At 36.1% G+C, this 14,674-nt stretch overlaps 1 protein-coding gene across 5 annotated transcripts in view; it reads left to right on the top strand.

Moving 5' to 3' along the window:
- Nucleotides 1–14,674, top strand: part of ADGB (androglobin) — a 159,176-nt gene that overhangs the window by 108,814 nt on the left and 35,688 nt on the right. For all 5 annotated transcript variants that reach the window (XM_027603366.2, XM_027603363.2, XM_027603364.2 and 2 more), the window contains 3 exons: nucleotides 308–461; nucleotides 4,131–4,318; nucleotides 7,978–8,162. In XM_027603366.2, the coding sequence (XP_027459167.2) occupies nucleotides 308–461; nucleotides 4,131–4,318; nucleotides 7,978–8,162 (527 nt within the window). The remainder of the gene's footprint in view (nucleotides 1–307; nucleotides 462–4,130; nucleotides 4,319–7,977; nucleotides 8,163–14,674) is intronic.

Genomic DNA, 14,674 nt, shown 5'->3' with positions numbered 1-14,674 from the left:
GTAATTATTCGTATTTTTAGGAGTATGATAAACATAATATAAATTGGTGTGCTATCAGTATAGAAAGAAATTATTTAATTTTCAAGCAATATCGTATTAGGTAAAAGTCACAGATTACTTATAAAATGGGATTTCTTAAAGGGCTTGTATTTACATGACAAAACGGTATATTAATAATTTAAAAAACCAGTATGTATACCTTGTAGTTATTGGAAATTTTAAACTTTTTTATTTCTTGCCTTAAACCTAATTTCAAACTTTCTTTATGATTCACGGCAAGGGGAAGTTCATTCTTTTGTAATTACAGAGAAACATTTTTTGTTCCTCAAGATATGATTTTGGTTCCCAAAGTATATTCTACACTCCCGGTCTGCATGCTTCACATTGTTAATAACGACACAATGGAACAAGTGCCAAAAGTGTTCCAAAAAGTGGTGCCTTATCTTTATACCAAGAATAAGGTAGGTGCAAAATTTATTCTCCCCATATGATAGACTGGCAGTGAGAAGCCAGACATTAGTAAGATTCCAGGAGCGGGTAGAACAGATGTGCTTTTCAACCTACTTAACAGGGGAATGGGGTCCTGGTCTTTTTCTGTAGAAGTCCCATTTATTTGACAGCCCAATGTTTTTAATGTGAGTGCTAGAACCTTCACCTCTCAGCTCTCTTTTTTCTTCTCTCTGAAGAAAATATGACAAAAGGAAAGCATTGGAAATTCCTATTAAAATCATAAAATCATACAAACCCTTAAAATGGAAATGGAGGTAAAGGGCTCATTTAGTCCTATTCTTTGGATCAAATTAGCTGGTTGTCTCAGTTTCCCACCGGGTTTTTATTCCATCCCTAAATATTTCAGAAGATTGTGATTACATGGCCATTCATCCACCGCCCCCAATCTTTTCCAGGGCTACACAGATTCTTTAAAAAGCACTTGGCACATTGCTCCTGCTGCCCGATGGACCCTGCTTTCTGATGATCCCACTGAAATCATGTTGCCTTTCTATTTGAATCTCATCTTTGTGTTTTTGGTTATTTCCTCTAAGAGGGAAGCATAACAAAAGGCAGTATACACCTACACTGTAAACTGGGAGATTTGTTTTTACTCTGACCTTTCATTCTTTACCTATATGGTTTTGAATCTTTTCATTCTTCTCTTTGAGCTATGGTTGTAATTGACTTTCCAAGTTCATTTCAGCCTATGATTCTGTGCATTATTTTGCACAAATTAAGACATACCTATCTAATGAATACTGGTTTATAGGAATGAAGGATAAATTTTTAAAAGTATTAAGTCCATAAAAAACCTAAAATCTCTTTTGAGTTGTTTAAGAGATTTTTTTAAATGGGATTTAATTTTTTTTTTAAGGCTTGGAAGGGTTTTTTGGTGCCTGGGTGGCTCAATCAGTTAAGCTTCTGCTTTCAGCTCAGGTCACGATCCCAGGGTCGTGGGATCGAGCCCCACGGTTGGTTCCCTGTTCAGCGGGGAGCCTGCTTCTCCCTCTCCCTCTGCCTGCTGCTTCCCCTGCTTGTGCGCTCTCTCTATCTGTCTCTCAAATAAATAAATAAAATCTTCTAAAAAAAAAAAAAGACTTGGAAGCGTTTTAAGACTTCATTGCAACTCTTAGCAGCAATAAATAAGAGCAGTTTTAGCTTCACAGCAAAATTGAGAGGAAAGTACAGAGATTTCCCATATACACACTGCTCCCACATGTGCACAGCCTCCCCCATTATCGACGAACCCCACCAGAGCGGCACATTGATTACATTGATCAGGGCGCCTGGGTGGCTCAGTTGGTTAAGCGACTGCCTTCGGCTCAGGTCATGATCCTGGAGTCCCAGGATCGAGTCCCGCATCGGGCTCCCTGCTCTGCGGGGAGTCTGCTTCTCCCTCTGACCCTCTTCCTTCTCGTGCTTTCTATCTCTCATTCTCTCTCTCTCTCAAATAAATAAATAAAATCTTTAAAAAAAATTTATTACATTGATCATCCCACTCTGACACATCGTAATCCCCCAAATTCCATGGTTTATATTATGGTTCACTGTTGGTGTTGTACATTGTATGGGTTTGGATGAATGTAAAATGACATGTGTCCGTTATCATGGTATCATTAAGAGTGTTTTCACAGCCCTAAAAATCCTCTGTGATCCACCTATGTATTCCTCTTCCCCGACCCCTGACCTTTTTTCTGTCTCCATAGTTTTGCCTTTTCCAGAATGTGGTGAAGTTGGAATAGTATAGTGTGTAATCTTTTCAGATTTGTTTCTTTCACTTAAAAACAGGCATTTAAGATTTTTCCATGATTTTATGGTTTAATAGCTCATTTCTTTTTAATAATAATATTCCACTGTCTGCTTGTTTCAAAGTTTATCTACCTGTTCACCTACCGAAGGACATTTTGGCTGCTTCCAAGTTATGGCAATTATGAACAAAGCACCTACAAATGTCTCTGCGCAGGTTTTTGTGTGGACATAACTTTTTGGCGTAAATACCAAGGAACACTATTGCTGGACTCTATAATAAGAATATGTGTAGTTTTGTAAGAAACCACCAAACCGTCCTTCAAAATGTCTGTACCATTTTTCATCCCCACTAGCAATGAGTGAGAGTTCCTGTTGCTCTGTATCTTCATCAGCATTTGGTATTTCCAGTGTTATGGATCTGGGCTATTCTAATAGGAGTGTAGTGGTATCTCATGGTTGTTTGAGTTTTTCTGATAATATACAATGTGGAACATCTTTTTGTATGCCTATTTGCCATCTGTATATCTTCTCTGGTGAGAAGTCTTCTAAAATTTTTTAACTAGGTTGTTTGTTTTCTTATTGTTGAGTTTTAGGAGTTTTTGCATATTTTGGATAACAGTCCTTTATTATATGTGTCTTTTGCAAATATTTAAGTATTATGTTACTGTTACTCGTGAGCCTTAAAGTCATTTAGAATAGTCAGGTTCTCTCTTAAAACCCTAACACTGGTTTAGCTCTAGACTTTAACTTAACAATACCTATCCCACCATTTTGTAACTTTTTTTCCCCCTCTCAAACTTATTCTCTGAGCCTAGACAGACACAAAATCAGAGTCATGTAATTTTATTTTGTTTCTTAATGTATTAGTATTACAAGCTCAAAAAATAATGAGAACAGCAATAAATCTGTGCATTACACTTTACAAATAAAAATACTTTAGTGTATATGATTTATCTTCCTTTATTTCCTTGCCCCAAACATAATTTTAAAAGGTCCTTATTGGTGTTGCAATTCTCATCTCATTATGGGTATTGTAATTCTGGGTAATATTCCTAGATGTTTATTGAATTTATTCTGTCTTATATATATAGATATACTGTCTTATATATTTCTACTTTTTGTTTCTGGAAATCTAAACACATCGGAGAGCTTCCTTTGCATCAGAATCAACTGGAATACAAATCTATATTTTTCTTCCTTATTAGAAGTGTCTGGAATTATAAACTCAGAATTACTTTGAACTTTTGTATCTCATTATGATATCATGCTCTTGCTTCACTGACATTTTTGCCAGATAGATATCCAATTACATAGAACCAAGCTATTACCCACTATAACATTATCCCAGGTTTCTTAGCTGCTTCTTTTCCCCAATCTAAAGAGCTCATCTCCATACTCATATCTGGGTTCCCTGGAACCAGATCTGCTGTTAACTTGATAGATTTATCTGACAATTGTCATCCCAAGGGAACTACATTTCCATAAATGCTTCTCCTTTTCTCATCTTGTATTTAAAAACAGGGACATCAGGTAGGAAGTTATTGGGCTACTCCAGGGTGATGCAATGATAAAAACCTGCATTAGCAAGCATTAGAAGAATTGGAAGAAAACATAGCAATCATCTATCAGAGTTACGTACTTTGTGTTATAGCTTGAGAACTACACAAACAAAAGTGTTAGAGTTACTCATTTTCTCTGAAAACATGTAAGATGCACTTTCTAAGAGGAATTTCAAAATGTAATGATAATGATTTTCTTTTATCAAGAGATCTTGGGATCTTTATGTATATCGGGATAATAAAGCATTTTACTACGGCGAAGCCATATGTTGTACATTTGAGAGACCAGTAACAGTATCCCTTACTTCTGTCTAATTCTCCTTCCTCTAGAAAGGCTACACATTCGTGGCTGAAGCATTTACTGGTGACACATATGTATCGTCCTCACGATGGAAACTGCGCCTCATTGGTTCCTATAATCCACTCCCATGCCTATCTCGAGAGTCTCCAGGCAATACCTTCACCATAAAGGAAATCAGAGATTACTACATACCCAATGATAAGAAAATTTTATTCAGGTATAAGTATATGACAGAAGGGAAATGCCCCAAATTGGCATTTTTTGGCACCAGATGGGTGCTGACACGTTGTCCTTCAGTGACTGTGGCTACAGAGGTTGGGCCTCTAGATATGCACAGGGCTCTGGGCTTGACCACAGTTAACTATTAATATGTGAATATATTATTGAGGAAGTAAAGGTCACCTGTAATCAAACAACCTGGAAACAATCACTGTTAGTATCCTGTTGTATTTTTTTGGTGGTTTTTTTTTTTCCTAGTCACAGCTTAACATTATTAAAATCATAATGTAATTAAAGTTTTGTAATCTGACCTTTTTACTTAACATTATAGTGTGCACATTTCCCAGTGCCATTAAAACATTTTGTGAATTCTTTTTCATGATTACGTAGTAATCATTTGTAGGAAAATACAACAATTTACTCTGGTTATTTTTTGTTACAAATTTTCCATTTCTACTTTTTCTATAGTATTAATAGAGATGTGATAGGCATATTTATTGTAAATATTAAAGTAAATTCTTGATTATTGTTTAAAGATTTATTATTTTAAAGAGATTATATGTTTTAAAGATTCCACATGTATTGGTAAATTTGTTTTCTAAAGAAACCCCTAAATCTATTTGACAATATATGTACAAATTTATTGTATTCTGGCTAATTTTCCCCTCTAATTCTTATTTATTTGTATTTTAAAACTTTTTTTATTTTAAAGAACGTGCAAAAATGTTTGTATTATAAAATAATCAGTAGTAAAATTAAATTACAGGACAATATATACAGTATATTCCCAGCATATGTTTTTGTTCTTATATTTGTTTACATATTTTATATGTAGGTAAAAGTTTAGAGAAAATACTGAAAGAAAACATGAACTGGGGGTAACAGCAGGGGCAGAAAATTCTCTTTTTAATCTGTCTGCTTCTTGTCATTTATCTGCACATTGGCTATTAGAAAGAAAGCCAGGGAAAAAAGGAAAGAAGTAGGAGGGAAACATACCAGCAATTAAAAATAACAATTGTGATAAGATATTTTAACTACTCTGATAGGAGGCCACTGTATCACACTGCAGGACCACTAATAGACCAACTGAGTGATACTTAACCCAATATCTAAATTAGTCCTAGAAGCTGGTCCTAAAGCTGTCAAACTTAGTGGGGGGCAAGGTGAGGAGGGAACTTCTTCATGAGCAAATGTGAAAGTTCAGAAATTAAGGAGTGTCTGACCTTTTCAAGGAACTGAAGACGTTTGCTTGCAAAGTGGAGCTCTAGCGGGCTATGGCAAGGGTAAGGCCAGAGAAGGGCCTCATAAGGCAAGAGATTCAGACTTTATCTGAGAGGCGAAACACGCTTTGAGGAGTTTTAAGACAAATGGCCACAATAGACTTGTGTTAAGACATTATGCCTGCAAAGCATTAGTTGAAAAAAAAATTTTTAAATATAATTTCTAAGAGCAGAAATGTTGTTAGAACCGTATTATTGTGAAATTATATATGATCAAAAAGGTACGGAATATAGAAGAAAACAAATTTCAAAAGACTGCAGTGTGCTGAATGGATGAAGGACAGCGTAACTGGAGACAGGGGAACCAGATAGGAAGAAGCTTTTGGAATAACCCAGGTGTGTGCTGATGGCAACCTGGAGCTGGTCAGTGGACTCGTTCGCTAGCACTGCCATAACAAAATCCCACAAACTGGCAAAGTAGGTGGCTTCAGCACCCGAAATCGATTGTCTCACAGTCTCACGGTTTTGGATGCCAGAAGACCGAAATCAAAGTGTCAGCAGGGATGGTGCCTACTGAGGACTGTGAGGGACAAGCTATTCCATGCTTTCTCCTAGCCTCTGGGGGTTTCTGATAATCCTTGGTGTTCTTTGCCTTATAGACTTATCACCATGATCTTTGTATTCATCTTTACTTGGCATTCGCCCTGTTTCTCTCTGTTTCCAAATTTCCTGTCTCATAAGGATATCTATCAGTTATATTGGGTTAGGGCCCACCCTAATGACCTCATGTGAACTTGATTCCCTCAGAAAGACCCTGTCTCCGAAAAAGGTGATATTGTGAGGTACTGCAGATACTCCAGGTACTGGACTCCAGCATAGCTTTTATGGGGGGGCAGGGGGTAAAACTGAACCCATACTAGGCAGTGACAGTGGATCTAGAGAGAAGAGAAAGGGTTTTAAGACACTGAGGAAGTCAAATTGACAGTCCTGGTTGGTTGGGACTCCTGGGGACTGACTTGGGGTCAGGGGACAGTAAGTGTTCTTTACTTAGATAGTGGTTACAGGGAGAAAGCCCCATTTGCAGGTTGGGCAATAGGAAGACAATTGGTTCATTTTTAGATGTTAATTATGAGTAGATCAGTGAAATGTCCAAGTGATATTTCATAAGGAGTTGGGCTGGAGACACAAATCTGGGAACCATTATTCTGTTTCTGCCCATGGAAATGCCCAGGAAAGTTTGCACCATGACTGTCGCACCTAGGACACAATATTAAGATTCTCTGACACTTATAGGAATGTCAATGGGAGAGAAGTCTAAGAAAAAAACAGCACTAAATTAGGAGGTACAGAAGTTGTTACACTTGTAGGAGAAGAGTTTTTGAAGAAGAGGAAAATGAGGGTTGACAAACTTGTCAAATTCTCCTGAGAAGTCAAGAAAGATGAGAACTGAAATTTCTATAGGGCGGTGACAAGCTGCTGGAAACTTGCAAGAGCAAGGTTAGCACTTTGACTGGGGGCCGAGTAGAGTGCTGTGAGCCAATAGGAAGAGATGGGCTTGTGGACAGTGGCAATCAACAACTCTCCTTTGGTGCCAAGCTGGGGAGGAGTGAAAAAATCAGCAGAGGCTGGACCTCAAGGTTAGTTGAAGGGTTTCTTTTGTTTGTGTTTTTGGTTTATTTTGCTTTGATTTTTTGTTAAAAGGTGGGTGAGACCTATAGGTGTACAAAAACCAATGACAAGGAGGAATAAGGAAGGGGAGATTTAAGATTCAGGAGAAAGGCAATATTCAGAAAAGCAAATTTCTAGAGAAACTGAAGATTTATAACGTCCTGAGCATTTGTGAGGATTCACTTAAATTAAGAAAAAGAAGCCCAACAAAATAAAAAAAAAAACAACAAAATAAAACAAAACCTCTTGGGTTGCATCAAGGGAGGGGTTGGGATGGTGTTATATTGTACATTTGCCTTTTTGTAAATGATTTTCAACTTGTATGGTGAAGGCTGAGAGAACAGGTGGTGGGTACAAATTTTGATTTCTCTGCATTTTTATGAATCAAAGAAAACATGGTAAACAGTGAAGCTTTGAAGTCTGCTGCCAGTTGTCCAACTGTGGGGGAGAGTATAATGGGAAGGTGTGGTGTGTCCATAGTTTGCAGATCTATCATGTTTTTTATAAGCCTTTATCATATCTAAACAAAAGTTACATTTCCTGCTTGGGATCTGATGGTAATAAATGTCCTATGCCTGTTTCATTTTACCACAGCATATAGAGATCTTTTGTCAAAGTCTATAATAGCAATAATGTTTCCAGGATTTGAGTCAATTTCACACAATGGATTTACTTTTAGATTATCCTATCAGCACATTAGGCAGTTTCCTTTACTGACTTGAGGGAAAGATCAATAAACCGCTTATAATTCAAATGTTTTTCTTTATAGGTATTCCATTAAAGTTGCTTTACCGCATCCTGTTACAGTACAGGTACGCACGTCCAAACCAGATGCATTCATCAAGCTACAGATCTTAGAAAATGAAGAAACTATTGTCAGTTCCACTGGGAAAGGGCAAGCTATAATCCCAGCAATTAACTTCTTGGGGAGTGAAAAAGTTGTGAGCTCCCAGTGTGAGTATGCCTTTTGCCTTTTTAAATGGGTTATTTAGATCCATAAATAGGTATTTATGTTTAAGTAAATGATTTTAAAATATTTTATTTAAGGTAAAATAGCAAATAAGCATTTACATCTGTAAAACGATATTATTAAAAATATTTTTAAAAACTTGCATTTGTGTGTCAGATTAGTCTCTGAAGATCAACAGATTGTTATAATTCTACTTTAAAGACTTTCTTATTACATGAGCCTTTTTAGAATTCTGAATAAGAAATAACATCTTTATTATTTTGAAAGAATTTTTCACTGTTCTTTTATCCCTAATTCATTATTTTTAGAAAATATTCTATTAAAATGAACAGAAACTTTGAAGTCATTACTTTCAATGTAATAGTCACAAGAACTATGAATTAATAAAATAAAATTGTTACTGAAATAATGGAAAATGGAGATACTGAGATACATATTCAGTTATTTTTGTAACAATTCTGACCATAAAAATAATACATTGCCCAATGTAGAAAATTTTGAAACAGAAAATTATAAACGAGAGAACAGGAAATCCCTTGTGCTTTTCCTGAGTTCTGCCACTATTTTTTTTTAAATAACTGATTATATCTTTTTTTAAAGATTTATACATTTATCTGGGGAGCCTGGGTGGCTCAGTAAGTTGGGCATCTGCCTTGGGCTCAGATCATGACCCCAGGGTCCTGGGATCCAGCCCCAAGTTGGGTTCCTTGCTCAGCAGGGGGGCCTGCTTCTTCCCCTCCCTCTGCCTCTCCCCACTGCTCATACTTGTATGAGCTCTTTCTCCGCTCCCCTGCGTTCTCAAATAAGTAAATAAAATCTTCAAATGAGTAGTCAGACACTTTATAGTTTGTTACATAGGTTATCATTATTTCACTTCAAAGATTACGATTTCCAAGAAAATTATACATAAACATTTAAATAATTTTATGAGTTTACTTACAGCAAAGAAAGGGACAGAAATGGAGTAGAAGGGTAATTGGAACAGAATTCAGAAATTAATCCAAAATTACAGCCATTATCCAAGATTATTCTGCTTTTATAAGATATTTCTAATTTTCACATTTGTATTCCAAGATGACCTTCTGTACAATTTTTTCGAATTCCCTTCAAACCATGTAAAAATCTATCATTTTCTTTCTAACTGCCTTGACTATGTAGATTAATTAATTTAAGGAGAACTGACACCTTTATAATATTGAATTCATATGCAAGTAAAGGCTATTTCTTTCCATTTATTCATGATTTTTTTTATGTTTCACAGAATAGATTTTGTAAGTGTCTCCATAGATACTGGTAGAGCTGTTACTGTGAGTTAGATTATTTCTTGGGAGTACCCCCACCAAAAGTACATGCAAAAAAATGTGTGTGTGTGTGTGTGTGTGTGTGTGGGTGCACATAATATTTATAGGAGAATAGGACATGGCAGACTATGATATTTACTCTGTAAGCAAACATTCTATTGTATGAAAGAAGAAATAAACTCCATTGCAAAGATGTAGAAGGCTCTGAAGTGATCCAGTAACAAAATCTTTTTTTTTTTTTTTTAAAGATTTTATTTATTTGACAGAGAGAGACATAGCAAGAGCAGGAACACAAGCAGGGGGAGTAGGAGAGGGAGAAGCAGGCTTCCCGCGGAGCAGGGAGCCAGATGTGGGACTCGATCCCAGGACCCTGGGACCATGACCTGAGCCGAAGGCAGACGCTTAACGACTGAGCCACCCAGGCGCCCGATCCAGTAACAAAATCTTAAATACAGGCCTCTTCGGGTTTTGTTTTCTCTCATGGGAATTTGAAAGAATGTCAACATATTTCATATATTTTTTAAGAATAAAATCTTATAAGTACCAGTATACCAGTGCTTATACCAGGGCTAATATCAAATTTGGAATTTTCCACAGATTTTACAATCTAAGAAATTGGTTCTTTGAGGAAGTACTATAGACTAGGGATAGTAAAATATTTTATTTCATATGGCTGTATAAGGCTCAATTTTGTTGATGATATACTATAATTAATGTAGTCAGTCTCCTAGTGATTGTGATTTGTGATAACTTTAATCTTATATTTACACAAAGAATGCTGAGGTTATTTTTTTTAACCCATGTATATAATTTTATGAACTTGTATATGCATATATATTGGATAAATGCTTAGATGTAGAACTCTGGGGTCAAGGGTACCTACAGTTTAATTTTTATATATATTGTCAAATTGTCCTCCATGGAGTTTGTGTAAACTTACCATATTTTATCTTTTATTCTAAGTTATCGTATTCTTGATTTTTGTCAGTGTGACTGCTAAAACTATTAATTTATATTACACTTAGAGTTAGTGAAGTTCAAGCATGTATGATTTTATATATCTTATTTATCTTCCTTTTATATTTTCTTCTTTGTAAATTTTTCTGTGTCATATGCCTATTTTTCTATTGGAACTAGCTGGGGTTTTTTTTCTGAGTGATTTGTAGATTCTCATATATGAAGGAAAATTTTCTCCTTTTTCATATGTGGGCTGAATGATGGTTTGAATGAATGACTTAATATCTGAAGGAAGTAATGAAGGAATTACTTCACAAGGGTAGAGACTTTGTGTCATTCATTCTTAACTGTTAATCAAAGTATAATTTATGTAGAGCGAAAGGCACAAACCTAATTTGATGAATTTGGTAAGGGCATACACTAGTGTGATCCACACCTCTAACAAGATATAGACATTTCTATTACCCACAAAGATCCCTCAAGGCCATTTCTATTCAGTTCCCCCCTCCCCAAAGAGGCAACCACTGTTCAGATTTTCAACACAGTAGACTAATTTTACCTGTCCTAGAACTTCATGAAACCATGCAAATACTCTTTTGGCATTGGTATCTTTAGCTTAGGATAATGTTTTTAAGGTACATTTCTGTTGTTGTACTGCATTTCTTTTTTTTTTTTTAAGATTTTATTTATTTATTTGACAGAGAGAGACACAGCAAGAGAGGAAACACAAGCAACGACTGAGCCACCCAGATGCCCCTGCATTTCTTTTTATATTGTGGAGTATTATCCCGTTGTATGGATATACTACACTTTATTTATTTATTCTCTTTTGACATATGCGTTTATTCCAGTTTTAGGATATGATAACTAAAGCTGCTAGAGACATACGTGTATAAGTTTTTTTTAAACAATGTTTTCATTTTTCTTGAATCAATATTCAGGAGTTGAATTAATGTGCCATGGCTTGACATATGTATATTTTATCTTTTTTAACTTGGCAAAAATAATTTATCAAAGGGACTGTATCATTTACACTCCCATCAGCAAAGTATATGAGTTCCAGTTTCTCCATATTTTTGCCAACATTTATTGCGAGTGTTTTTATTTTAGTCATTCTGGTGGGTATGTAGTGCTATTTCTTTGTGGTTTAAATTTGCTAATGATGTTGAGCTTACTGGCCATATGTATGCTTATTGGCCATATGTATAACTCATTGAATGAAGTATCTATTCATACATTATGGCCATTTTTTTAATGGGTTGTCTTTTTTTATATATTCTGGAAACACATCTTCATCAAATATTTGCTTTGCAAATATGATCTCTTGTCTTTACACTTCCTTAGCAATAACTTCTTTAAAAAGATTTTATTTATTTGAGATAGAGTGAATGCAAGCAAGAGAGAGAAAGAGATTGAGATCACGAGTGGGGGCAGGGGCAGAGGGAGAGGGAGAAGCAGGCTCCCCACTGAGCAAGGAACCTGATGAGGGGCTCAATCCCAGGACTCTAGGATCATGACTTGAGCCAAAGGCAGACGCTTGACTGAGCCACCTGGCGGCCCAGCAATAACTTTTTTTTTTTAAAGGGTTCTTTTTTTTTAAATTTCATTTATTTATTTCAGAGAGAGAGAGAATGAGAGATAGAAAGCACGAGAGGGAAGAGGGTCAGAGGGAGAAGCAGACTCCCTGCCAAGCAGGGAGCCCGATGTGGGACTCGATCCCGGGACTCCAGGATCATGACCTGAGCCGAAGGCAGTTGCCCAACCAACTGAGCCACCCAGGCGCCCCCCAGCAATAACTTTTTAAGAGCTTTTAATTTTGATGAAGTCAGTCATCATTTAGAAAAAATTGCTAGTGCTATTTGTGTATTATCTAAGAAATCTTTCCTTAATCCAAGGTCATGGATATTACATGTCATATTTTATCCTATACATTTAATAATCTTAGCATCTATGTTTAGTTTTATGACCCATCTCGAATGTTTGTATATAATGTAAGGTAGAGGATCAAGGTTCTGGTTCTTTTTTTTTTTTTTTTTTGATGTTTTAACAGTTTATTTTGAAGGTCATTTTAAAAACAAAGTTAAAGACAATCTGAGAAAAAATTGCACAGAATATACTCATTAAATAAGTGTGGTGATTAAATCAAAATAAGGGATATATGTTTTCTTCTGCAATTCTGGAAATAAGTTCTGTTGTCCTGAAGGTTCTTATACTTCCAAAAAGGGGGAAAAATCATGGTAATTAAAGCTGCCTCTTAATTATGTAAATCTGCAGTAGAAACCAGATTTTTCTGTTCCTCCCAATAAGTCAGATCTTCAAACTGTGCCTTGTTTTTAAGGTTTTGGTTCTTTTTATTCCCATATGGCTATCCAGTTGTTCTGACACTTTATGTTGGAAAGCCATTATTTTGCACATTGAATTCCCTTGACACTTTTGTCAAAAATCAGTTGACTATGTGTGCATGGGTCTATTTTGGAGCTCTATTTTGATCAATTGATATTCAATCAGCCAATAGTCACTCTTAGCCCACTACCACCTTTCCTTGAAAATTGTAGCTTTAGATTTTGGTTGGGATTGTATGGAACCTGGGGAGAATGGCATCTTAACAAACTGAGTTTGCTCGTCCCATGAACACAGTATATCTCTCAACCTATTTTAGTCTTTAATTTCTCTCAACAGTGTTCTATACTTTCAATGTATTGACTTTGCACATACTTTCTTAAGTTCATACCTAAATATTTTGTTTTATTAGTAGTGCCACATAGGACTAAGAACGCATGTACTTTAGATCACTTGATATCTGTGTTAATTTTCTAGGCTGCTGTAACAAATTACCCCAAAGTGGGTGGCTTAAACCAACAAAAATTCATTCTCTTATGGTTCTGGAAGTCAGAGGCCCAAAATTAAGGTGTTGTCAAGGCCACACTCCCATCAAAGTTTCTACAAGAGAATCCTCCTTTACCTCTTCCAGTTTTTGATGGCTCTTGGCATTTCTTGGCTTGTGATGGCACCATTTTGGCAATCTCTGCCTCTGTCTTCACATAGCTTTCTTCTTTCTGTGTGGCTCTGTGTCATGTCCTTTTCATTCTCTTTTAAGGCCACCCATCATTAGATTTAGGGCCCACGCTAATCCAGGTTGATCTCATCTGGGGACCCTTACCTTAATCACAGCTGCAAATATCCTTCTGTTGAATAAGGTCACATTCTGGATAGACCTATCTCTTTCGGTGGATCACTATTCCACCCACTACAATATAATACCAGGGGCAGTTAGCTTCTGTTCATTTTTTTTTCCACTCTGTGCTTCTATTTAGATCATTTTGATTGCTTATCTTCAAGTTTACTAATCTTTTCTTCTGATTTGAATATGTGCTTTTAAAGTCCATCCAGGAATGGGGCACCTGGGTCACTCAGTCATTTAAGCATCTGCCTTCGGCTCAGGTCATGATGCCAAGACCCTGGGATCGAGCCCCACATCTGGCTCCCTGTTCAGCCTGCTTCTCCCTTTCCTTCTGCTGCTCCCCCTGCTTGTGCTCCCGTCTTTCTTTGTCAAATAAATAAATAAAATCTTAAAAAAAAAAGTCCATTCAGGAATGTGTCATTCCAGATATAGTCCAACCTTGAATTTCATTTTGATTCTCTGTTCCATTTTTCTGTTGATATTCACCATTTATTCTTTCATTATGTTGATCTTTTCTCTTAAATCCTTAAACACATTTCTAATAGCTATTTTAAAGTTTTTGTTTGGTCAAGTTTTTTGTTTTGTTTTATTGCTATCTTTAATATCTGTGTAGCTATGCCATTATTTCTATTGATTTTTTTTCTCAAATGATGTTCATATTTTTTGCTTCTTCACATATCAGAATGATTGTGTGCTACACACAGTACATGCTACATTGCTAAGAGTCAAGCATATGCTCTCTTCATTGAAAAAGTTTTGAATTTTGTTCTAGTAAGCAGTTTATTGAGAGCTTAATCTTCTCAAGACTTGGTTTTAAGCTTTCTTAAATTGGGTCTAGAGCTTCCATTACTCTAGGGTTAGCATTGTACTACCCTTAAAGAATAGCCTTTCTTGAGTCTCAGCTGATGTCCTGTGTGTTCATTAAATTTCCATACTTCAGCAGAACTTCAATGTCTTTCAACACTGTACAAACTTCAGAATCTCCATTAAGCTCACAATCTCCTTGGAGTTGTCTGCCAGGCACCATTAGATGTTTGTACAAATAAAGTTTAGAATT

The sequence above is a fragment of the Zalophus californianus genome, chromosome 7 (genome assembly GCF_009762305.2).
Source record: "Zalophus californianus isolate mZalCal1 chromosome 7, mZalCal1.pri.v2, whole genome shotgun sequence".
NCBI lineage: Eukaryota > Metazoa > Chordata > Mammalia > Carnivora > Otariidae > Zalophus > Zalophus californianus.
Note: the sequence above shows the minus strand (reverse complement) of the source record. Positions and strands in the feature narration are given on the sequence as shown.